General features: G+C 39.4%; 1 protein-coding gene across 11 annotated transcripts in view; it reads left to right on the forward strand.

The window, feature by feature from the left end:
• RNF216 (ring finger protein 216) overlaps window positions 1–27036 on the forward strand; it is a 155626-nt gene that overhangs the window by 16900 nt on the left and 111690 nt on the right. For 10 of the 11 annotated variants that reach the window (XR_010412037.1, XR_010412038.1, XR_010412039.1 and 7 more), the window contains exons 2-7: window positions 605–736; window positions 6616–6749; window positions 13707–14564; window positions 15730–15806; window positions 24436–24538; window positions 26146–26310. Coding sequence is in view for 8 of the 11 variants with exons in the window: in XM_064593336.1 (XP_064449406.1) it covers window positions 670–736; window positions 6616–6749; window positions 13707–14564; window positions 15730–15806; window positions 24436–24538; window positions 26146–26310 (1404 nt within the window). In the remaining 3 variants the exon portion in view is untranslated. The remainder of the gene's footprint in view (window positions 1–604; window positions 737–6615; window positions 6750–13706; window positions 14565–15729; window positions 15807–24435; window positions 24539–26145; window positions 26311–27036) is intronic. The other variant, XM_045875872.3, reaches the window with a different exon arrangement.

Here is a 27036-nt window from a genome sequence, read left to right on the forward strand (position 1 = left end):
TAGTGTATGAGGGCTGCCTTTTCTCCATGTCCTTGCCCGCATTTGTTATCTCTCTGTCTTTTTGGTGATAGTCATTCTAACAAGTGGGAGGCCATAGCTCTTGGTTTTGATTTGCATTTCCCTGGTGATTAGTGATATTGAGCACCTTTTCATGTACCTGTAGTCCATATGAATATCTTATTGGAAAAATGTCTATCTAGATCCCTTGCCCATTTTAAAATTGGATCATTTGCTTTTTGGCTATTGAGTTGTAGGAGTTCTTTGTATATTTTGAATTTTAACCCCTTACCAGATATTATGAGTTGCAAGTATTTTCTCCCTTTCCATAGGTTGCTGTAATTGAGTTTTTAAGTGTGTCTTATTTTTATTTATATGTTCCATCTGTTCTTTGATCCTTTATTCCTCTTTTATATGTTCTTTTGCAATAATTGGTTATTTTTTTTTAATTATTCTTCTCCCCACCATCAGCTTTTTAGTTACGCATTCTTTTCTTTTTCCCTTCAGTGGTGTTTTTCACCATAAGCTCAGAATGCCACTTTCACCAAATATATGGGAAGAATTTTGACAATCCCTCATTTTTAATGTTCTTTTTTTTCTTTTTCAGACCCTTTTGAACAGTCACCATGTTTAGATATTAGCAAGCACGTATGTGTATGTGTGCATTTGAAAATGGCAGAGGGAAACAATAATGAAGAAGTCATTCACTTGAACAACTTTCACTGCCACAGGGGACAAGGTAAGTGCTTGTTCTCACTTTCTCCCTTTTATCATTGCTTTTTGTCTTTATGGTACAGTCATAGTTTCTTTGAAATTAACCTATTTTGCACCATGTGGAACCCAGAGACATTTCATTTTTAGACCTCAGAACATCTGGTGTAATGGACTCATCAGACTAGAATTTTGTGTCAAATGGTGACACATAATGGCATGAATGAAGTTGAAGAATCTTTCATCACAGGTGGATTATTAAGCTATTAATGAGCAAACCAAAGTAAGCTGTGAATGTGCAGTCATTGGATCTTAAGAGGTGGGAGTGTGGGAACTGTGGCAGTTCCGTTTTTGAAGGAATGGGGTCTTCAAAGGAGTGCTCCTCCAGGCCTATATGATCTGAAAGTGCTGCTCTCGCATTTTTGCCCCCTCATATTATGCTTAATTTATTTTTTGCCAAAAGATTCTGGTTGCCCTACAGGGAATTTTAGAGCATGTATTCTTTCATTGTACAGTGTTTAAAATTTGGGGAAGTTCATTGATTCAAAAAGGGAAGGGAGCCTGCATTTCTGTAACATTCCTAAATGCATATGAAATTTCCTGTCAAATCCTAATTCACATTTATTAGGCTGAAAGGAGAAAATTCATGCTGCTGAGTAGGAAAAGTATTTTTTGCAAGTATAAATTCCATGGAAGGGGGCACCTGGGTGGCTCAGTCGATTAAGTGTCTGCTCAGGTCATGATCTTAGGGTCCGGGGATCAGGCCCCAGGTCAGGCTCCCTGCTAGGTGAGGAGTCTGCTTCTTTCTCTCCCTCTGTCCCTCCCCCTCCCCACCGTGTGTGTGCATGTGTGTGTGTGTGCACGCGCACACACTCACTCTCAAATAATTTTTTTAAAGAAAATAAATTTCCATGGAAGAAATTGTACCATATTTTTTCCCCATTAATAATATTTTGTGCTTATGAAGATGATTTTTTTCCCAGCAGAGGGTAAATTATATACATTTGACTTTCAGAGAGCATTTAAAGTTGAGCAGATTTTATTAAGCAAATAAATTGAGAAAAATAAAATGTGCAAATTATGAGTGCAAAAGTACTAACTTTTAAAGGATTTTATTAATAGTTTAGTCTAACTTGGTAGTAAGAGAACCATAATTTATTATGATTCAGAAAGTTTTAAATCTTAGCTGTAATTTGTATATGGGATCATTCCAAATTTTTTGAACACGTATATCAAATTAATGTTGTTGTTTTGTAACTGGGTTTTAAATATACTTGAACAGAGTGTCAGAACAGCTAATTCCTTTGGGGAAATTATTCACTTTGGAGGTATATTTTTCTGTTAGAAAAGTTTTGTGTGTTTTGCACCCAGCATGAAGATTTTTTTCAGGCATGCAGAGTTTTGTCTTTATGAGCTATATTAATTTTATTGTGTCAACCCCTATAGGTTTATTTTTAAATTCATCTTTATTGAGGTATAATTTACTTAAATAAATGCACACATTTTAAGCATATAGTTTAGTAAGCTTTGAAAAATGAAAATACCCATATAACCACCCCCTTTACTCATGATGTGGAACATTTCTGTCATCCCAGAAAGGTTCCTTTATGCCCTCTCTGCGATCAGTCCTCACTCTACTCCTGGCCTAAGGAAACCACTGATCTGGTTTTTGTCACTATACAGTTTCATATAAATGGAAGCATACAGTGTATACTCTTTATGCCTGAATTTTTCTGCCCAACATAATGTTTTGAGATTCATCCATGGTTGCATGTATCAATTAAATCCTTTTTAATTGCTGAGTAATATTTAATTGCAAGAATTCCATGCCCAGTAAAAATAGGCTTAAAAATGAAGGTAGGGGCGCCTGGGTGGCTCAGTTGGTTAAGCAACTGCCTTCGGCTCAGGTCATAATCCCAGGGTCCTGGGATCGAGCCCCACATCGGGCTCCCTGCTCTGCGGGGAGCCTGCTTCTCCCTCTCGCACTACCCCTGCTTGTGTTCCCTCTCTCGCTGTGTCTCTCTCTGTCAAATAAATAAAATCTTAAAAAAAAAAAAAAAGGTAAAATAGGGGCGCCTGGGTGGCTCAGTCGTTAAGCGTCTGCCTTCAGCTCAGGTCATGATCCCAGAGTCCTGGGATCAAGCCCCGCATCCGGCTCCCTGCTCAGAGGGAAGCCTGCTTCTCCCTCTCCCACTACCCCTGCTTGTGTTCCCTCTCTCGCTGTGTCTCTGTCAAATAAATAAATAAAACCTTAAAAAAAAAAAAAAAAGGTAAAATAAAGAAAGGTTAAAAGTACAGGAATGAAAAAAGATAGGTTATGCAAATAGCACAAAAAGAGCTGGTATGTCTATGTATTATCAGATAAAATAGATACTTGAGCCAGAAGTATTAATAAATAAAGATAAAGAGTTTATAATGATAAAGGGTCAGTGCACTGGAAAGATAAAACAGTTCTAACCTCTGTACACTCAGTAACATGTTGTCAAAATACACAAAGCAAAAATTGACAGAACTAAAAGGAGAAATGGATAAATCCACAATTATAATGGGGATTTTAACATGTTTCTTTAACTGACAGAGAGCAAGCATTCACAAACATTTGTATGATATAAAACACGATCAACAAATTTGACATAATAGACATAAGTGGAATATTGCACCCAACGTATTTAACAAAATTGGCCATATTTTGAGCCACAAAACAAGTTCCAGGTTTCAGAGGATTGAAATCATATAGGTTATATTCTCTAATCATATTGGAATTAAGTTGTAAATCAATTACAGAAATAGAAAATCCTTATATGTGTGGAACATAGGAATACATTTCAGAATGACTTACGGTTCAAAAAAGAAATCACAGTGGAAATCAAAATATTTTGAATTGCATGATAATCAAAATACAGTCTATTGAAGCTTATGAGATGCATCTAATATGTTTGAAGAAAACTAAGTAATCTAAATGAGGACTTAGCAAATTTTTAAAAGTCAGATAGTCACTGTTTTTGCCTTGGAAGTCTTGTGCTCTCTGTTGGCAGTTACTCAGCTATACCATTATAATGTGAAGGCAGCTATAGTTGGCATATAAATGAGCATGGCTATGTTCCAGTAAGGACATGAAGTCGCAGGTACCATCCCACCCCACCCTGCTGGCGGGAGTGTGTATTAGCACAATTGGGAAAATTGTTTGGCGTTGTCCGCTAAAATTGAACATACGCTTTCCCTATGGTTTAGCACTTCCACTCCTAGAATGTACCCAACTGAAATGAGTATACCAATAGACATTTATAAGAATGTTCGAGACAGAATTAGGGGCACCTAGGTGGCTCAATCAGTTAAGTATGCAACTCTTGATTTTGGCTCAGGTCATGATCTCAAGGTTGTGGGATCAAGTCCGAGTGAGCCTGCTTAACATTCTTTCTCTCCCTCTCCCTCCCTCTCTCTCTCTTAAAAAAAAAGAGTGTTCAAGACAGTGTTATCCAAAATAGCCAAGACTGGAACCAACCCAAATGTCCACTGACAGAAAAATAAATAACTTGCAATATAGTCATATAGTGGATTACGTACAGCAGAGAGCTACAGCACATGCCACAGCATGAATACATGGACCTAGTATTGGCAAGAAAGCCAGAAACGAATGTATACTCAAAAAACAAGCAGAACTAGTCTGTGGAGTTAGGAGACTATTAATGTGCTGGAAATGTATTTACTGACCTTGGTGATGGTCACTCAGGTATGGGCCTTTTGATTAATTCATGGAGTTACACATTTGGTTCATAGACTTTGTTTTACTTTAATTTTTTAAAGGCTAATGTGTTTATACATGGCGTGTTAGGGAATATCTTGTCAACCATTGGGCTTCCGCTGTGAGGCGATAGGTTTCAAGCCAGCTTTTTCATTGGGTCTTCCAAGGTTGTCAGTAAGTGTTCTTTTCTTGGGCCAGTTCTTCCAGAGAGGAATGTACAGTTTCCTGCCTATGGAATCTGAGACTGTCTGCCAGCATTCTGGGAGCTAAGAAGTAGAAGGCAGCCAGAGTCTTGTTCATCATGCTCTTTCACTGGTACCCCTTTCCTCTCTTGACCCTGTGCCTGGTGTCTAGTGCCTCTGCCTCAGTGTCTCTTCATGATGGACCTCCACAGGGTGGGTTTTTTTGGAATGGCTGACTGAGCTTAGCACATTCTCTCCAAAACCTGTGGTAAAATTAGACAAAATTGTCCTGGAGCTCCACTCTGCTTGCTAGGTGGGGTGCTGCCCAAATCATGAATTGCTTAATAAAGCCAATTAGATCTTCCAAAAAGAATTAGAATGGTCAAAAACAACCATTTAACCTGGAAATGACCAAAGGAATATAATGATTGGGAACATTCAGGAAAATCTGGAATTCTGTCACATGAATTAGGCTACCTCTGGTTGGCTGTCCACCCCGCAGGCTGTGGGTTTGAGCCTTCTCCCCTCAAACCATCACTGTTAACCTTTTTTTAATGTTGAGGAAATGATGCTTGATGAAGTTAGGTAATAGCATCATGTGGCTGGCATATCGTGGAGTGGAGACTTGAACCCAGGCAGTCTGACCTTAGATTCAACAAACTGCTGTCACTGGCTCAACACAGCTCTGTTACAGGAATGAAGTGAGATAATTGACTTTAGATTGCTTTTCAAATTGTTGGATGCTGGGCCCCTGGGTGGCTCAGTCGTTAAGCATCTGCCTTCGGCTCAGGTCATGATCCCAGGGTCCTGGGATCGAGTCCCACATTGGGCTCCCTGCTCCGTGGGAAGCCTGCTTCTCCGTCTCCCACTTCCCCTGCTTGTGTTCCCTCTCTCGCTGTGTCTCTCTCTGTCAAATAAATAAATAAAATCTTTAAAAAAAAAAATTGTTGGATGCCATAAAAATAAATGAGGCATTAGTCTTGAAAAAGATACTAGAGCTTTAATGGAGATATTTCAACATTTGTGATTGATGATACCTCTTTTCTCATTGTGGGGTTTTTTCCCCCTAACCTTTTCTCTAGGACTCTTAATGCATTTTCTCTTCATTGCCTGTTTTAACCTTTAACATTCCCATGAGCCAGGCAGAAAAATTTAACAGTTTGTGTTATCCAGTAATTCATATTAGACATGCTCTATTTTCAAACAAATAGAAGGAGTTAGAACCTTTGAACATAATTTCTGTATCCAGATAGTTAGCTTAATTCTAGTTGTACTTAAAAGGATGGGGCACCTGGGTGGCTCAATCAGTTAAGCGTCTGACTCTTGATTTCAGCTCAGGTCATGATCTCAGGGTCCTGAGGTCAAGCCCTATGTTGGGCTCCACGCTCAGTGGGGAATCCGCTTCTCTCCTCCCTCTCCCTCTGCTCTTCCCACTGCTCTAGTGCTTGCTCATGCGTGCACTCTCTCTCTCTCAAATCTTTAAAAAATAAAATAAAATTTAAAAATAAAAGGAAATTAGGAAGGTTCTGTTGTTTACAGTCATAGATGCTAAATGGGTGTTTGAAACACTGAACTATGTGTAAATTATATTTAAAGTTTATAAGGTGAGCAAATTGGTATTTTAAATATTAAATGAAAATTATACTAGTTTTGAGTGAAAGTTTTTTCAGATTAATCAGGAGTAATAGAGATGAAGTGGGAGACCATGATTTCACTTTTTAAAAATTGGCAGTCAAGATTTCACCAACAGATTTCTCAGACCTAGTATAAGAAAAAGTTGATAATGTTGTCAGATTTTCTCTGTTGATTCCCAAAATGTATTATTGGCAAGGCTCACCACAGAAACCTGGCTCTTAATACTTGGGTGCAGGTGCTGCTTGAGATAAGCTAACACACCAGTAGCTTTTCATGCCAAAATTGAATTAAGAGACTGAATGTGAGCATGCTCATCTCCTGGTAACCATGTTCCCTGCCTCCTTTTAGACTGGATCAATCTCAGAGATGGACCCATCACCATATCTGACTCCTCTGATGAGGAAGGGGTTCCTATGCTGGTCACCCCGGCTCCTCAGGAACACGACGAAGAGGACCTGGATGATGATGTCATCCTGACAGAAGTGAGTTTCCTTAAACTTACCATGATGACACATTATTGCAAGTTATTGATCTGATTCTTTGGCCCTGCGGCAGTGGTGGCTGGGGCCTTGTAGGACAGCTGAGAGCGCCATTTCTGTTGCCCTGTAGCACTGTGTGTGTGCTGTGGTCCTGCATCTCAGAACAGCCCCTTTTCTACCCTGACTGATGCCCCTGTAGCTTTAGAAGCCGTATGTTTGGTCTCTTTCTCAACTTCTGCACAATTGCTGTGACTATTCGTGCACTAGTCTGCACTGTTGCAATTACTACAACCTTATTGTGTATCTTAATATCCGGTAGTGCTCATCTCCCCTGTTTACGTTTTTCAGAATCATCCTGGATTTTTTTTTGCTTATATTTTTATATAAATTTTGAGCTCAGCTTTTCTAATTCCAGTAGGTAGATCAATGAATTCAAAACAAATCTTATTGTTAAACTTAACCATTTTTTTTATAATATTGACCCTTTCTATCTTTTGTTCCATTTGGTCTAGCCTTCCTTTATACCCCTCAGCTAGAGCATTTTGAATTTTTCTTACTATAAATGTTAAACATTTTTGTTAAGTTTCTTCCCGTTATTTTATCTTCTCTGTCACTTTTGTAAATGGCATCTTTTCTTCCACTATACCTTTTAACCACTTTTTCTTTTTAATTTAGGAGTCTGTTGGTTTTCAAAATAATTTTATATTAATTTCACCTTATCTTTATCATCTGTAGTTGTTTTTCAGTTGACCCTATGAACCTCTCAAGAGATGGCATCTGATCTACCTGCAAATAATGATACTTGCAGTTTCTTCCTTTCTAGTTTTTATATGTCTTTATCCTGTCTAATTATATTAAATAATGCCTTCTCAAAAATTTTAATAGTAGGGGGTGCCTGGGTGGCTCAGGTGGTTAAGCGTCTGCCTTCGGCTCAGGTCATGATCCCAGGGTCCTGGGATCGAGCCCCGCATCGGGCTCCCTGCTCGGCGGGGAGCCTGCTTCTCCCTCTGCCTCTCCTCTCTTTCTCTCTGTCTCTTATGAACAAATAAATAAAATCTTTAAAAAAAAAATTTTTTAATAGTAGGAATAGGAATGAGAAATACCCACTGGCATAAATGGGAATACAGAATACTTTTAATGTTTCTTCGCTAAGTGAGATGGTGGCTTTTTGCTTGAGATACCCTTTTTTTTTTTTTTAAGATTTTATTTATTTATTAGAGGGCACCAGCGGGGGAGGAGCAGTGGGAGAGGGAGAACCAGACTCCTGCCTGAGCAGGGAACCTGATGTGAGACTCAGTCCTGGGATTCTGTGATCATGACCTGAGCCAAAGACAGACGCTTAACTAACTGAGCCACCCAGGCGCTCCTGCGATACCATTTTTTAAAGTATGTTAAGGAAGTAGCCATCTACTTTAAGTTTTTATTAGTGCATATAGAATTCTATCAAATTCCATTTCAGCATCTGTGGAGATTGTCGTATAATTTTTCTTCTCTCTGTTAATCTCTGGATCGACTCTGTGTGGTAATGGTATTATAATGTAATGGTAATATGCCCTTGGATTCCATTTGCTAAGATACTATTTAGGGTTTTCTCCATAGGTCTCATGAGTGAGATTGGCATATAGTGTATGTGTGTGCCTGTGCTGTCTTTGACAGGGTTTTTATAAACATGATTGATTCTGATTTCATAAAAAGAATTTAGAAGTTTTCTTTCTTCTTTGCTTTAATATTACTATTTTAAATAACATTTGAGTTATGTTCCTTATAGATTTGGTAAAATCTGGCATTTGGGCTGTTGCTTTTCTTGGAGGCCAGTTCTTTGAAACTGTCTCAGCTTCCTCTATGGTAATTAACATGTCTAGATTTTCTGTCACTTTTTTTTTTTTTTTTAAGTAGGCTTTGCACGCAGCATGGAGCCCAACGCAGGGCTCAAACTCAATGACCATGAGATCAGTACCTGAGCCGAAATCAGGAGTCAGACACTTAACTGACTGAGATACCCAGGCGTCCTCTTCTGTCACTTTTTTTTTTTTTTTTAAGATTTATTTATTTTCGTGTAGGGGGGCAGAGGGAGAGAGAGAATCTCAAGCAGACTCTGCACTGAGCATGGAGTCCAATGCAGGGCTCGATCTCACGACCCTAAGATTACAACCTGAACTGAAACCAAGAGTTGGGTGTTTAAGTGACCAAGCCACATCAGGTGCCCCTTCTCTCACTTTAATATCAGTTTGTATTTTTGTTTTGTTTTTGTTTTTTTAAGGATTTTATTTATTTGACAGAGACACAGCGAGAGAGGGAACACAAACGGAGAGAGGGAGAAGCAGGCTTCCTGCTGAGCGGGGAGCCCGATGCGGGGCTCGATCCCAGGACATTGGGATCGTGACCTGAGCCGAGAACTGAGTTCTCAACAACTGAGCCACCCAGGCACCCCTTAATATCAGTTTTGTTCACTGATATTTTCCTACAAAATAATCTCTTTAAGGTTTTTTTTAGTGTATTTAATAAAATTAAATAACCTATTGTCCTCTCTCTGTCCTCTGAGTCTGTGGTTCCTCCATTTTCCTTTTCTATTTTGCGTACTTGTGTTTTATCCCCTTTCCCTGATTTGATGAACTAACATTACCTTCCTTCCTCCCCTCTTCTCCCTCCTTCACCAAAGAAACCGCTTTGAGATTCGTGTTCTAGTGCTACCATTTGTTTTCTTACTAATCAGTTTCTGCTTTTGTCTTGAATGCTTTCCTTCTAGTTTAGCATATTTAACACGCTTCTTTGGCATTTATTTTATGGTCCTTTTACTGACTTGAGTTAGTCATTCTTCATTCTTTTATATTTATTATTTTACTTATTGCCATGTAATGTATCACCTCAAAACTTAATGGCTTAAAACAACTGTAGTCATTTGTTTCTGTGGATCAGGAATTTGAGAAGGGCTCAGCTGGATTGTTCTGGCTTGGGACGTCTTGTGTGGCTGTTGTCAGATGGTGCTGGAGCTGAGGCAGCAGGGGACTGGAGCAGCTGGAAGCCAACAGGCATTGCTTTTATCGGGGCTTCTACATAGGATCTCTCTCCCTTTTTAGAACAACTTTTTTGAGATATAATTCACATACCGTACAGTTTATCCATCTAAAATATACAGTTTGGGGCTCAGTCAGTTAAATATCCAACTCTTGATCTCAGCTCAGGTCTTGATCTCAGGGTCGTGAGTTCAAGCCCACGCTGGGCTGCACATAGGGCGTGGAGCCTACTTAAAAAAAGAAAAGTATATAGATCAGTAGTTTTTCATGTATTTACAGAGTTTTGCAGCCATCAACACAATTTTAGGACGTTTTCATTATCCCAAGAGGAAACCCTATGCCCATTAACAGTGATTGCTAAACGCCCCCACGCCGACACCACCATCCTCTGCACCCCTCCCTAGGCAACCACTAATTTACTTTCTGTCTGTATACATGTTCCTTTCTTATGGACATTTCATATGAAGGGATCATACAATATGTGATTTTATTTGTGACCAGCTTCTTCAACATAATGTCTTCAAGATTCATCTGTGATGTAGCATAAGTAAGTACTTCCTTTTTATTGCCAAATAATATTCCATTGTATGGATGTACCACATGTTGTTTATCCATTCATCAATTGATGGACATGGGATGCTTCCACTTTTTGCTGTTAGGACTAATGCTGCTATGAACATTCATATAGCAGTTTTTGTGTGGACATATGTGTTTTTTTTTCTTGGTTATTGTCTTAGTCCATTCTGGCTACTATAACAAAATACCACTGGGTAGCTTATAAACAACAGAAATTTATTGCTCACAGTTCTGGAGGCTGGGAAGTCCAAGATCAAGACTCCAGCATGGTTGTGTTCTAATGAAGACCCTCTTTCTGGTTCAAAGCTAGCACCTCTCACTGTGTCCTCACATGGTAGAAGAGGCTAGGGATCTCTCTGGAGCCTCTTCTACAAAGGCACTAATCCCATCCATGAGGGTTCATGAGGGTCGGGAAGGCTGACCCGAACATTCAGACCATAGCAGTTATACCCCTAGGAGTGGAATTGCTGGATCATATAGTAACTCTATTTTATTCTACCAGACTGTTTTCCATAGCAGGTGCACTGTCATGCATTCCCACCAGCAGTGAATGAGGGTTCCAGTTTCTCCATATTCTCTCAAACAATTGTTAGTTATATTTTTTTATTAATGCCATCCTTATAGATGTGAAGTGGTATCTCATGGTTTTGAATTGCATTTCCCTATGGCTAATGTTATTTAGCCTCTTTTGATGTGCTTATTGGACATTTGCATATCTTCTTTGGAGAAATGCCTATGCAGATCATGTGCCCATTTTTTTTTTTTTTTAAGATTTTATTTATTTATTTGAGAGAGAGAGAATGAGAGACAGAGAGCATGAGAGGGAGGAGGGTCAGAGGGAGAAGCAGACTCCCCGCCGAGCAGGGAGCCCGATGCGGGACTCGATCCCGGGACTCCAGGATCATGACCTGAGCCGAAGGCAGTCGCTTAACCAACTGAGCCACCCAGGTGCCCCTCATGTGCCCATTTTTAAATAGGATTGTCTTTGTATTATTGAATCTTTGTATATTCGAAGTGACCCTTATCAGATACCTGATTTGCGTATATTTTCTCTCATTCTTTGAATTGTCTTTTCAGTATTTGATGGTGTCCTTTGAAGCATAAAAGGTTGTTTTGTTTTGTTTTGTTTTTTGAAGCATAAAAGTTTTAAACTTTGATGAAATTCAGTTTATTCTTTTGTCAGTTGTTTTTGATGTCAGGTCTAATACATATGATCTGTTTTAAGGGCTTGTTCAGGCTTCCTCACATCACAGAGGCGCCTCAGCATTAATATAAATTAGTACTTTAAACTCTTCCTGGATAAAGACTTTAGAACACTTTAACTCTATTTACCTACCAAATTAAATACTGTTCTTTAAATATATTTTAATTCTGTATACATTTTTTTAAACCCTACACAATCTTTTTTGTTTTATATGATCAGCATCCACTTCACTTCGTCCAAATACTTACCTTTTTGTTGCTCTTCATTCCTTTCTGTGTCTTGCAGATTGTTTTTCTTCTACCTAAAGAACACTCCTTAGGACTTCCTTTACAGTAAATCTGATCTTTTCACTCAGCATAAAATTCTTTGTGGTAGTTATTTTCTTTTAACACTAGGAATGTATTATTCCAGTGTTTTCTGGCTTTTTTGTGTTGAAAAGTCAGTCTTATTTTTGCTTTTGAAGGCAGTATGTGCTTTTAAGAACTTATATTTGATTTCTGAAGTCTTCCTGTGCTATATTTAGATTTCTGTCATTTGGGGTTTTTTAATTCATCCTGCTTAGATCTTCAAAACAAATCAAGCCACTGTCCTTCCTGAATATTTGTATTTTGACTTCAAATATTGCTTCTTATCTCTCTCTTTCAGAACTCCACTTACATAGTTGGTAAAACCTTTTCACTGTAGTCTTTATTTCTACTGTTTTCTTACCTAATTTTCAAGCATTTTGTATCTATTCCTTATTTAGGCTGCTTCCTTTTTTCTTTTTTTTTTTTTAAGATTTTATTTATTTGAGAGAGAGTACACGTGTTAGGGGGAGGGACAGAGGAAGAGGGAGAAGCAGACTCCCCACTGAGCAGGGAGCCTGATGCGGGGCTCCATCCCAGGACCCCGGGATCATGACCTGAGCTGAAAGCTGACACTTAACCGACTGGGCCACCCAGGTGTGTGTGTGCGTGTGTGTGCGTGCGTGTGTGCATGCGCACAGGGGGTGTTTGTACACATGGACTTATGTTTATATAGCCTTCTCTTCTTAGGACCTGGCAGAGATTGCTGGTTCCACAGAAGCCCATTTCAAAGTTTCTGTCCATCCTATGTCACTGACAGCCTGCTCCCCCCCACCTCCGCACACACAGGTGTGTGTTCCCTTATAGTCTAAGCTCCTCAGAAATTCCTGTCAGATGGAGTGGAGGTTCCCCTTGTTCCAAACAGGGTATTGGTCTTGTCCTCCCAGGGCACACCACCGTCTTTGGAAAACTTTCTGCCTTTCTGAAGCTTTCTCTTCCTTATCTGAAGTCTGTAGTTGTACTTCTGTCACTGCATTTATCAGCTCCTCCTCTTATGTGTTGTGATTTGGTATTGCACATGTCTGCTGGTTTCATCAAAGATTTTCAGTTCTGTGCCTCATTCTTCTCCCTGGATCGGGGTGATTTCAGAGGAGAGAAAGGTCAGAGGCATCTGTATTCCGTTACCTTACAGTTGGACGTCCATTTCAATTAAACTACTCTCTTGGGCATAAACTGTAGAATGTCTCTGATTTTTTTCTTTTTATGTTATAAGCAGTGTGGCAGTGAGCATCTGGTATATATGTGCCCTTTAGATACATAAGGGTTTGTAGAATAGATATAAAAAGGTTGTACTGATAGATCCTAAGGATATACATTTTTAATTTAGTCAGTAATGCCAAATTGTTTTCCTAAATTCGCCAGCATGTGAGACTTTTCCCACATCCTTATCAGTGTTTGATATTATCTAACTAAAAACTCTGCCAGTCTTATGGGGGGGGGTGGAGGGTCTTTTTTTAATTTGCATTTTGCTAACTACTAATGAAGCTTAAATTCTTTCCATATTTTTTAACAATCCTCATTCCTCTGCTGTTTTGTCATTCTTTCATTATTTCCTCTACTATGCAGTTATTTTTTAGTGGTCTCAGGTGAGATTATAATTCAAACTATAACTCAGGTTCCAGTCTTTGAATGGCTACTCTGATTCTTACAGTTGTGATCAAATTTCATTATTAAGAGAAATGTTGAGAATAGGTTTTGTTGGGTAGGGTGTTTTGGTTTTTGTTTCTTTCCTGTCCTGTCTCCGAAGCTCAACATAAGTACACAAGGAGACATAGACCTAGGAAAGAAATTGAATTATTATTAAAATTTCATTTTTTCTTAGACAAATAAACCTCAGACATCACGACCCAATCTCATCAAACCAGCTGCCCAGTGGCAAGATCTCAAAAGATTGGGAGAAGAAAGGCCTAAAAAGTCTAGAACAGCCTTTGAATCAGATAAGAACGGCTATTTTTCAGTGTGTAACAGCTCATTGTTTGATTCTGGGGCACAGGATGATTCTGAGGATGACTACGGTGAATTTCTGGATCTTGGGCCTCCTGGAGTTTCTGAATTCATTAAGCCAAGTGGCCAAACAGAAAGAGAACCCAAACCTGGACCAAGTCATAACCAAGCAGCAAATGACATTGTCAACCCGAGATCAGAGCAGAAAATCGTTATCTTGGAAGAAGGTAGCCTTCTTTTACCAGAAGGTGATCCTCTGGACTCTCAGAACCAGTCATCTGAAGATTCAGAGACAGAGCTTTTATCAAACCTTGAAGAATCTACTGCTATCCTAGATGATCAAGCCATCGAAGAAGACTGCTGGTTAGACCATCCTTATTTCCAGTCCCTAAACCAACAGCCCCGTGAGATAACAAACCAGGTTGTTCCTCAGAAGCGGCAGCCTGAAGCAGAACTGGGCCCGTTGTTGTATCAGCATGAACCCCCAGGGCTGGCTTTTCCAAGGCCAGCTTTTCCAAGACCAGAACCCCAGCAGGATGGGATTCCAGGCCCTTCTTCTCCTCAGCCTGCCCATCCTCTAGGAGAGCTTGAAGACCAACAACTAGCAATAGATGATGAAGAGCCAGGGCCAGCCTTTCCACTACAAGGATCTCAGGAGCCCAATTTGGAAAACCTTTGGGGGCAAGAAGCTACTGAGGTAGATCAAGAACTCGTTGCACTTTTAGTGAAAGAAACAGTAAGTTTTATTTTATTTAAGTGAATAATTACAGTAAATGTAGTGAGTTTTCTTTTACTGCAAAATCACAACGGGGGGAGGGGGGCACTTCATTGTCCTAAGGGATCTATAGGTGGATACCAGAAGAAAGACTCTGAAGATAGGAAAATTAAATCAGTATTCCTCATCTACCCTTAACCCCACAGCAAGCCCTCTGGGATTCTAGCTGCAGATCATGGGTACCCTGGTGCTATCATATGAGCAATCCCCCTGGTTTTAAAAAGGTTTTGAGTTAATTCCAATTCAGACCCATAAGGCAGGTTTATAGATTATCTAGAGCTGCACTGTCCAGTGTGGTAGTTTCATGTACCTGTTTAAATGTAAGTGTCTTACAATTAAATAAAATTGATAATTCAATTTCCAGTGGTACTGGTCACATTTAAAGTGCCTGACAGTCACATGGGGCTGAAGAGCTACCATACTGGAAAGCACAGAATAGAATATTTCCATCATTGTATGAAGTTCTTTTGGATATCCCTGATACAGAGTGTGATGCAGGGCTGTGGGTTCTGGCTCAGCTGCTCATTGCCTTTGAGCAGGCTTTTAACCCTTCTTCCCCCGGGTGTTTTCATCTGGCACACTAGCTCATGTGCATCTTAAGAGGTAGTGCTTTACTCCTTTTCGGACTCCTTTTGCCTGGGCAGAGATGTTCAGCGTTAATTGAAAGAGTGAAGAACGGGGAGACGAGCCATGAGAGACTATGGACTCCGAGAAACAAACTGAGGGTTTTAGAGGGGAGGGGGGAGGGGGGCTGGGTTAGCCGGGTGATGGGTATTAAGGAGGGCACGTATTGCATGGAGCACTGGGTTTTATACGAAAACAATGAATCATGGAACACTACCTCAAAAACTAATGATGTACTGTATGGTGATTAACATAACATAATAAAATAAAAGTTAAAAAAAAAAAAAAAAACACGAAGAACAGATATGGAAAGTGGCAGAGGACCAGATAATCTCTAGGGTCCTTTCTAGAGTCCACAGTCTATGCAGACACATACGTCTGCGCACAGACCTGCCTTACAGCCCCTTTCTCGTCTTGAGTCATTTTACTTTTTGCCATCTGGTTTTTATTGCAATTTGAAACCATTCTTGTGGATAAAAATAATGTTTTTATTCCTTTTCAGGAGGCAAGATTTCCAGATGTTGCAAATGGGTATATTGAGGAGATAATTCATTTGAAGAATTACTATGATTTGAATGTGTAAGTACACCACATGCCTTTTGTTTTTCTTATTGTAGTGAAATACACATAATATAAAAATCTACCGTTTTTACCATTTTTAAGTATACAGATCAGTGGCATTAATTATCTCCACATTTTTGCACAACCATCACCACCATCTCCAGAACATTTTCATCTTCCCGAAATGGAACTGTCCCCATTAAACATTAACTCCTCATCTCCTGCCCCTCCACCCCCAGCCCCTGGGACCTACACTTCTACTTTCTGTCTCTCTGAATTTGACTACTCCAGGGACTTCATAATAGTAGAATAACACAGTATTTGTCCTTTTGTGACTGGCTTATTTCACTTAGCATTATGTTTTCTTTAATGATCCTCTTAGAAGAGTTCTAATTTTAGTCATGGACAGACTTTTCTGGGTTTTACTTAATCCTGCATGGTTATGGAATTAAGGTGTTTTGTTAATTCTGAGCATTGATACTGCGTGTTTTGGTCAGGTTGTTTAAAGACATTTTCTTCCCTATATTTGTAACAAAGTGTTCTGCAACCACTCTGCCTGTTTGGAGAAGTGTATGGAAGTGTTTCTTTAGTGTTTATCATAAAAATGATAACTATAATTTTTAAAAAATAAAAGTGTCCCAAAGAAAACAAAGTAAGTCCTTTTCTTTTTACACTCTTTTCCCTCCTAGTCTGCAGAGGTAAAACCGTTGTAAGTTTGTGAGGAACGTAGAATACTGAAACTAATAAAATTTTCAGTTAATTAATACAGATTGCATCCATCAGACAGAAGTAGTAGTATACCTAAACCTCTGTCCTCAAAAGATTATGCCCAGCACTTATAGTACTCAGCCCAGAGTGCAAGTGAGAGCTGTTCCCTGCCACGGCCAAGTGGGAAGAGCCCCATTTCTCAGGTCAGGAGCCAGAGGAGATGCTCTATTCTAATTCGTACAAAGACACTGTTGGTGCCAGTGGCCACCCTGTCTGTCGCCCTCTATCCAGGGACAGCCACTGTGACCCGGTTCTTTTTTAAGATTTATTTTTTTGAGAGTGAGAGATAGTGAGAGAGAGCACAAGCGGGGAGGAGAGGGAGAAGCAGACCCCGCTGAGCAGGGAGTCCAACACGGGGCTCAATCCCAGGACCCCGGGATCATGACCTGAGCTGAAGGCAGACGCTTAAACGACTGAGCCCCCCAGGTGAACCAGAAATGAGTCAAAGTTTCATAATGTGTTTATCTCTTTAGCTTCTTAATCTAGAATAATCCCCCACTTAATTTTTTTTTAAATTTTTCCTCCTAGTATTTTTTAACATAGGTTGAAAGACTGTACAATGAACACCCATATATCCACCACCTGGATTATTATCTGGCATTCTGCTGTAAGACTTTTGTCCTTTTACTTCTTTTTTCTCTTTTTCTAAGTTACTGTGGACTTACAGTTTTTATATAAGTGGTATTTTAAAATGAGTTACAACCTTTTTTGTTTTTGGTACTGAATTATCCTACGTTTGACCAGTAGGAACCTCTTAAGATGCATCTGTATCATTTTGACAGGGCCCAGTTAGTCTGAGCATGTCCTTGCTTTGTAAAATACAGAGTTGCCTGGGCTTACCTTGAATGTTTCTGCCCTAACCCTGGAATGTGGTCATTTCTCCAAGAAACCCAGGTTTTTGCCACTAGCATGTCATCACTTGTCAGCCCTTACAGGAGAGAGACGAAGGAAATACGGGTTTTTTTTAATTACATGTTCATGATTTCCCATTTAAGTTTAACATTAAGGTTTTTTCCCCTCAGTCTTTCTAAATTTTACATTTTTGTGTTCTTCCACTAAAAATGTAGTTTCTAGTAACATTAGTACATTTTTTTATCCTATAATATACATAAAATAAATTGTAGTACCAGTGTTACTATTGAGGACTACTACTGAGTGAAGTAAAAAATGTTTTATAGTTATTTTGTGCTTAATGCATATCTAACTAAGGCAGTACAGTTAGAATATAGACTATCCTAGGCAGTAGATCAAATCACGTTCCTCAGTTCTAGAAATTTGGTAGCCAGTATCTCCTCAAATAATCTTTTCTCTTCCTTTTGCTGTCAGTGCTTCTCCCCCGTCCTCTGTGGCTCTTGACCCCATCTCTTTGTCTCTGTGATACACTCTGGGTGATTGCTTCAATGCAGTCCTCCAGCTCACTAATTTTCTTTTTAGTGGGGTGTAATCTGCCATTAAACTCATCCACAGAGGTGCCTGGGTGGCTCAGTTGTTACGCGTCTGCCTTTGGCTCAGGTCTTGATCCCAGGGTGGGATCAAGCCCCGCATCGGGCTCCCTGCTCAGCAGAAAGCCTGCTTCTCCCTCTCCCACTTCCCCTGCTTGTGTTCCTGTTCTCGTTCGCTCGCTCTCTGTCAAATAAATAAAATCTTAAAAAAAAAAAAAAAAAGCTCATCCACAGTATTTTTAGTTCCATGTCCTATATTCTTCTCATTCTGGCATCCTTATTTTATAATACTCCGGATCATTTTTCTAGTGTCATTTTTTGACTGTATTTTTAATCCATTTAGTTCTCTAAACACAATAAACATAGCTTCTTTGTGTTCTGAGTGTGATCATTCTGACACGTGAAGTCCTTGTGAATCTCATTCTGTTGTTTCTGCTGGCTCTCTTGGTGTCCTGTTTTCCTTGTGCGTTTTGTAAATTTTGACTGTGAGCTCATTTCTTGGGGTTTTGATAGAAATGGTTCCTTCTGGGAGGATTCACTTTTGTCTTTCATCATGTGCCCAGGGGCAGTGTCAGTCTAACACTACTTTATACTTTAGATTGTTGTCTGCAAGGCTTTGGGTCATCAAGATGGTAAGAATTTAGTCCTGGATGAGGACTGGGTATAATCTTCACCAATTCTCACAGGGCGTTTTGTTTTCCTCTCCATCCACTCGTCAGTATTAAAGCATGTTTCTCCTTGTGGTCTGTAAGATTTGTCTGTGTGCCCTATGAAGTAAGAGCTCAAGAAGATGATGATTATCATCATCATTTTCTTTTTGAATATATAAATGACTTGATGAGTGCGCTCAGGAAAATGTCGCTTCTGTTTAGCTTACTTCTCTGGGGTTTCACTTTCACTTAGGTTTGGACTCCTAGGAACTCCTAACTTTAATTTGATTACTTTACAAGTTCTGTTTTAATATCAGCATTTTTTAAGCCTTTTTTCTTGTGGACTGCATACAGAAAAATGCACAAAATAAAGATAGCCAGCATAGTAATTTATCACAAATCAAACATTCATGTAACTACCACCTAGAAATCTTCAAAAAATAGAACATTGCCACCATCTTTAAACACTAAGATTTTGTGAAGATTTCATGTTGTCTCTGTTCTTTTGTGACTGGCTTCTTTCACTCAGCATTATGTTTCTGGGGTTTACCCATGCTTTGTAGTTCATTCATATTCATTGCTATGTGGTATCCCATTTGTATCAAAATACTATAATTTTTCCCTCTACTTTTTTTTTTTTTAATATTTTATTTATTTAGTTGACAGCACAAGCAGGGGGAGCAGCAGGCAGAGGGAGAGGGAGAAGGTATTTACTTGAGAGGGAGCAAGAGCAAAAGAGAACATAGAGGGAGAGGGAGAAGCAAACTCCCTGCAGAGCAGAGAGCCCAACGCAGGGCTCGATTCCAGGACCCTGGGATCATGACCTGAGCCAAAGGCAGACGCTTAACTGACTGAGCCACCCAGGCACCCCTGGCTACTGATATTTTCAAGCAGAAATTTTTTATTTCTGAATTTTTGGTCTTGTTTCTCATCTTTGGGAGGATTGGTCTGCCATTACTAAAAATAAAAGTGCTGCTTTATTGTAAGCTTTCAAAATTTTTGAATATTTAAATTACTTGGTAATTACATTATTTTTAACTAATAAACTTTGTCTTTAGAGCATTTTTAGATTCATAGCAAAATTGAATGGAAATAACTAGTACATTTTTACAATAAAAAGTATCTCCTAGACTTCCCCTCAACTAAAAAACAACTGATTTTATTTTTATGTAACCTTTTAGTTCTTGGAATGCAACACAATTTTTTCAGAGAGTAAATGCATTTCTGGGTATTTTGTTTATGAAATAATGCTAAGCAAAAAATATTTTCCATTTTTTTCCTCAGTTTTATTGAGTTTTCCTCTTCATTAAATACTTTGTTCATAGGGGCGCCTGGGTGGCTCAGTCGTTAAGCGTCTGCCTTGGGCTCAGGTCATGATCCCAGGGTCCTGGGATCGAGTCCCGCATCGGGCTCCCTGCTCAACAGGAAGCCTGGTTCTCCCTCTCTCACTCCCCCTGCTTGTGTTCCTGCTCTCGATATCTCTGTCTCTGTCAAATAAATAAATAAAATCTTTAAAAAAAAAAAAAAAAACAACTTTGTTCATAGTTTTCACCCATGTTCTAATGAACATTATTCTCCATATGGCACTTTCCCTTTTCTTTCTCTATACCTGCTACATGCTAAAACCCTAAAAGTTAAAATTCAGGGTTGGACATTATAAACAAATTCATGGTCATTGAAACTATTTCCAAATAGATTTCCAGTGGAGTTGTACCAGTTTATGTTGGTGTTGGAGATGTACATGAATTGCTTTAGTAATTTCTCAGTGATGATGCATAGTGGTGGTGTTAACTAGGCATAAAGTAGCTTACTATTTTAGTTTATTTCTTTGATAATGGGCTGCATGGCAGTTTTCATGCATTTGTTTGACTAATTGTATTTCTCTCCTTTGTGAATTGTTTGCATCTTTTCTCACTGAATTCTTTTGTTGTTGTTCGTGTTTTCCTGATTAGGAAACACAATACTTGTGTGTTCAGTTTGGAAAATATAAATGATTAAGTATAGACTTAGCCCATGTAGCTAAGAATACTGTAGAATATTCTAAAGAATATAGAATAGTGATTTGAATAGGAAATGCCAAATTTAAGTATTTTTTAATAATTTATGGTAAATACTAAAGTAACCCTTTAGAAATTTAGTATACTTTGTTTCCCTCTCATTCTACAAATGAATGTATTATTTTTCAAGTATTTGCAAGATTAATTTCTGTGAAATACCAGTAAAATGGGATCAAATTGACAGATTCTGTGACAATTTGTTCTCTTACCTCCTGAGTCTCATACGTATCCTTTTTTCTAGGGACTTACTGATTCTGTGCTTTTCACATCACTCGTGCAAATATTCGTTCTTAAACATATAAAAATTCTTGTGAAATCCAAAGAAAGGGGACTGTGCAGTAATTGTATTAAATCTTTTCAAACCTGTAGTCTTCTGAGTTTCCTAACATGACTTTTGTTCCTGGGCTCTTGGGACTAAGGTGTTAATTCCCACAACTAAGCTAAATATTGTTAATGTAGACCCAAAGGGAGACACAAAACAAAGTTGAGCAGGCTGGCATTGTGTGTGGCTGACTCTCGGTTACTTTATGTGCAATCTTTAAATCACCTTTAGACATAACCAGCTGGTCATTTTAGCAAGAGGGATTTATTCACCAGAGAACCTCCTGTGATGGTAATCTCTTTGAGCTGATTACCAAGTCTTTTCACTCACATGTGATGAATCTTAAATTGGATCGAGACAGCAACAACTATCTAAGGAATAAAAGCTTGGAATACTAGCTTGGCTCATTTAGGAGGAGTGCTTTCTTGAGACCCTTCAGCTTGTCAGGTCAGATCAGATGTGAAATAACATACATAGGTGGGCAGATTTGAGTTCTCACAAGCCTCCCACCCCAGGCTGTAAATATTGATGTCTTGGGTTATAGTTCATTTCCACAGAGAAACTTTGTATTTAATTACCTGTGCCACTGAATGTCATTTAACCTCCAGGAAAGTTCTGTTGGCAAGGGTGAAGATATTAAAATAGAAATGACTTTGACAGTTCAAAATGAGAGCCTTTGGGGGTGCCTGGGTGGCTCAGTTGGTTAAGCGACTGCCTTCGGCTCAGGTCATGATCCTGGAGTCCCGGGATCGAGTCCCGCATCGGGCTCCCTGCTTGGTGGGGAGTCTGCTTCTCCCTCTGACCCTCCTCCCTCTCATGCTCTCTGTCTCTCATTCTCTCTCTCTCAAATAAATAAAATCTTAAAAAAAAAAAGAGAGAGCCTTTGGGCGGGGGCGGGGGGGGACGCCTTTTGTTGTCAGTCAGTAGAGGGCTTCCGATTCTTGATATCAGGACTGGGGCCGGGATCATGAGTTTGAGCCACGCGTCAGGTGTACAGATTACTTTAAAAAAAAAAAAAAAAAAGATTGCATCATAAACAGGTTTGACTTAAGATTGAAACATAAATATGTAACAGAATGAGACCCTCTGATTTCTGCCATGTGGAATTCCTTCTCTTGCAATGTTTCGGCATGTGATCTTCTTAATACTGGAAATATAAAATGAATTGGTCAGAGAAGAACCCCTAAAATATGGTTGGTCTTTTGTTTTCTTTTCTAGAAATTACACCTACTATTCAACCTCTGTGTCATATACTGTAATTCTGTATAATGTTCTTTAGAAAATAAAAGAAAATTTTAAAGGATGAGATTTTTAAAAATAGGAGTTGTAATACTTCTTCCAGTACCGTAGCAGATCATCTTCCACGCACCCCACGTGGATACCACTGGCTTCGCTCATGGGTAGCCATTTTTGTCAAAGAAGATTCTTCACTGAGTGACCTTTTTATCTTTCCCCAAGTTCCTGATACCTGGCTGTTTATTGGGTTGTGGTAGCCACACTTATCAGAACATTACAAATAGGCATATTTGAGATTGAGGGGCTTCTCCACATCTGGGTTGTAGTTTGTCTGGATGTGCATGTGAACAGAGTTGTTTAGACTTTGAGGCCTTTCCCCAATGATACTAGATTCTTGGTGGTGGCTAACTCTCAGGTCAGCCTACAAAGAGCTGTATAACCTGCAGAAGGGGTTGCAGATGAAACATGCCCTCCCAGACTCTGTTCCCAGACACACTCCCCCGTGGGTGAGAAGAGGAGCTGGGGGGAAGTGCTTTTTCTCTCCTCTTCCTGCTGGACCTGTCCTACTATTAAAGGCTCCACTGTTGGCACTGGACAGGAGAGACCTGGGAAGAAGAGATTCAAGAATCATGGGGTAGAGTCATCTGAAGAACCTGCAGGAGCAAGGAAAGGGAGAAAGATGGAGAAGGGAATCCCCATGGCCCTGTGAGCCGAGAAGCTTTCCTGCTACTGAAGTGGCTAGTGCTACACGCCCCCCAGGCTGTTCTTATCTGTGGAATCATCCCAAGAGCCCAGCATGTTGCTGTATTTGGTTGTTACAGGGTGAAGAACCTTGCTGGTTAACATTTGTTAAATCTGGACAGTGATACATCAGCATGTGTTATCTTACTCTATATCCTTACCTTTAAATGTATTTCATAATGGTGATAAAAGGACAAGGCTATAGGTTTGGCATGAAGAGAGTCTGTTCTTAGGCAGACATGGTCTGTTCCTTCAGCCTTGCAGCTGGGCAAGCTGAACGTCACTGAAATTCTTCATGGGGACTTGTATTACTAGAGGGTTACAAAAAGTATTAATGAATTAACAGAAGGTCTTTTAATTCCATCCATTTACTTTAGCAAACTGTTTTATGGCTTTTTATTTTTATTTAAATTCAATTAACATATAATGTATTACTGTTTTAGAGGTAGAGGTCAGTGATTCATCAGTCTTAATATAATACCCAGTGCTCATTATATCGCGTGCCCTCCTTAATGTTATCACCCAGTTACCCCAACCCCCACCCCTTTCCGCTCCAGCAACCCTCAGTTTGTTTCCTATTATCAAGAGTTGCTTATGGTTTGTCTCCCTCTCTTTTCATCTTTTTTTCCCCTCTCTTCCCCTATGATCCTCTGTTTTGTTTCTTAAATTCTACATATCAGTGAGATTATATAATTGTCTTTCTCTGATTGACTTACTTCGCTGAGCATAAAATCCTCTAGTTCCATCCACATTGTTGCAAATGGCAAGATTTCTTTCTTTTTTTTTTTTTTTTTTGATGGCTGAGTAGTGTTCCGTGTGTGTGTGTGTGTATCACGTCTTCTTTATCCATTCATCTGTCGATGGACATCTGGGCTCTTTTCATAGTTTGGCTTTGTGGACATTGCTGCTACAAACACTGGGGTGTAGGTGCCCCTTCGGATCACTACATTTGTATCTTTGGAGTAAATATGCAGTAGTGCAATTGCTAGGTTGTAGGGTAGCTCTATTTTCAACTTTTTAAAGAACCTCCATACTGTTTTCCAAGTGGAGCAAACTTCTTAATTGCGAATGTGAATACGTTTCCCCACCCCTTGTTTGTTACAGTTTTCTGACAAACTGTAGATACTCTTCATCTAAATTCTCCAGTTCCATACTGTTCAGTCAGTAAGAATTTGAGTGACTTCATGACATTGATACCTGACAGAAGTGTGCATTTATTAGTATGTTTATTGCTTTTTAAAACTAGAAGCAAAAATAGAAATTAAGTATATCTGTCTTTTATTTGTCTATTTCATTTTTCTGATCTGCAAACAATTTAATAGGCCAGTCATAGTGTATGATGAGGCACATTATTTTTCAAACATTGTATTTAAAAAATGGCAGGTGTGGGATTTGGAAACACTATGAAAATAACATCATTTACTTTTGCAGACTTTGTAATTTTCTTCTGGAAAATCCAGACTATCCAAAGAGAGAAGACAGAATCATTATCAACCCCAGTAGCAGCCTGCTTGCCAGCCAGGATGAGACAAAGGCAAGTGTTGTGCTCTTTGTTTTGCAGTCTACCTAGAAATGCTCTGCTTTTTTCATCTTTGTGGTAAGAAAGTGCTTTGTTGGGACACATTTTTTAAAGACTAGCCAGGAAAATAGGATTTCAGAATATACTTATCCCTTCAGTGGATTTTCCCAACCTGAGTCACTTTGGATTCTGTATTTAACTTTTGTTGTAACTCCATCATCCCTTTCCCACAAAAAGTTAAACCTTCCATATCTTTAGTCTTACAAAGCAAGTTTTTTAAAATGAAACAAGAGGGCGCCTGGGTGGCTCAGTCGTTAAGCGTCTGCCTTCGGCTCAGGTCATGATCCCAGAGTCCTGGGATCGAGCCCCACATCGGGCTCCCTGCTCCGCGGGGGGCCTGCTTCTCCCTCTCCCACTCCCCCTGCTTCTGTTCCTGCTCTCGTTATCTCTCTCTCTGTCAAATAAATAAATAAAATCTTTAAAAAAAATAAATAAATAAAAAATAAATTAAATAAATAAATAAAAAGAAACAAGAATTAGCCAGGATTCTTTGTATCATTTTGTGGGTTTTTTTTGTTTTTGTTTTTCAATATTTTATTATGATAATTTTCAAACATACAGTAAAGCCAAAAGAATTTTACACTGATCACCTATATATCTACCAGCAGTACTATTAAAAGTTAACATTTTATTATATCCACTTTGTCACATATCCATCCCTCTGTCCATCAGTGCATCTCTCTTATATTTCATTTCATTATGATGCATTTCAAAGTAAATCACAAAAACATCAGCACACTGCCCTATACATACATACTTTAGCGTGCATTTCGGCACCTAGAGTTCAATATCTGTTTATAGTTTTTCTTTTGATGTAAGATTTATATACAATGCATATACCTGTATAACCAAATCCTATATTAAAATAAAAAGTTTGATTTTTTTTTTTTTTAAGATTTTATTTATTTGAGGGAGGAAGAGAGAGAGCAAGCACAACTGAGTGGAGAGGCAAGAGGGAGAAGCAGACTCCCCACTGAGCAGTGGACCCCCCCCCCCCCCCCAAGCCCCTGCCGACGCAGAGCTCAATCTCAGAACTCGGGAACCATGACCTGGCCAAAGGCAGATGCTTAACCAACTGAGCCACCCAAGTGCCCCTGATTTTTTTTAAATCTTAATCATCACTTTATTTGTAATCCTACCTAGCATTTAGTTTCTCAAGTGGTGAAGGAAAGTCTAGATCAGAACTACTTCATGGCTGCTCGATCCTTCTACTCCCCACACATTCTTTTGACTATCTCTCTTACGTATTCTGTAGCCAGAGAAATGCTGGTTTTTTCTAAACATTTTGTGGAGAGAAATTGGCTGAAAGATGGGTTTCAAATCCGTAGCTATACTTTTTACTAGTTCTGACTGGCACAACTAGTCTCCAGACTCCAGCTTATTTAACATTTCTGAACCACCAGTTTTTTTCATCTCTGTACAGGACTGGTAACCTCTGTAATCATGTATACAAATGAGATGATTCTATTTTGTAATAAGCAGTCCTTGAAGTGATACCACTTCGTGGGAAATGCACTATCTGGCCTCCTAATGTGCCTCTCTCTCTCTCTCTCTCGTTTCAGTTGCCTAAAATAGACTTTTTTGACTACTCTAAATTGGTTCCTCTTGACCAGCGTTGTTTCATCCAAGCTGCTGACCTCCTGATGGCTGACTTCAAAATGCTCAGCAGTCAGGATATCAAGTGGGCCCTGCATGAACTCAAAGGACACTATGCAATCACCCGAAAGGTGCTCTACTTGGTCTTCCTGGTGGGGTCACACCTCTTGACTACTTCTTCCCATGACTACAGAATGAAGAGTTCAGCTTGCGGAAATTGGGATGGTTTATGATGGCAAAGAGCTAAGGAATTTGTCAGGGTGAAGATAAATAGACAAACGTATTTGCTGATCAGGAGGAACCGAATGAAAAGAAATAATAGATTAGAAGCAGGGAAGTTCTGAGGGCGCCTGCCTGGCTCAGTCAGTAGAGCATGTGACTCTTGAACTCAGAGTTGTGAGTTCAAGCTCCACCTTGGGCATGGAGCCTACTTAAAAAAAAAAAAAAAAAAGTTTCAAAACAGCAGGGAGGTTCTGGTTTGCCCATGGAGGGTAATGAATGTTATTGTAGAGGGCAAAATGACTGGGTGTGAAAGGTGTGTTCTAGCGCCCTTCCTTGCTTTCCTGTCCAGCTGGGGGCAGGTCTCCTGGTGAATGTAGCCTCACCCTGAGTCTAGGCCCCTTCCCCCTTATATGGCCAAGAAGATCGAGGCAGCTGTCAACAAACTCCTCTAATTGTAGGTTAATCTTAGGTAAAATTACTGAGGGGAACACAGAGTTAGTGCTTTCTGTTTCTGAATCTCATTTCTCATGCCAAATAGGGAATGCTGTATTGTCATTGAAAAATGAGGAGCTTCCCCCTCCCCCAAAAAACCAGGGACCGCAACTTAAGGCCCTTCTAGCATCGATGTTCTCCAG

The sequence above is a fragment of the Mirounga angustirostris genome, unplaced genomic scaffold, assembly GCF_029215605.1.
Source record: "Mirounga angustirostris isolate CCGP_5_RB_7025 unplaced genomic scaffold, mMirAng1.0.hap1 SCAF_5, whole genome shotgun sequence".
Lineage (NCBI taxonomy): Eukaryota > Metazoa > Chordata > Mammalia > Carnivora > Phocidae > Mirounga > Mirounga angustirostris.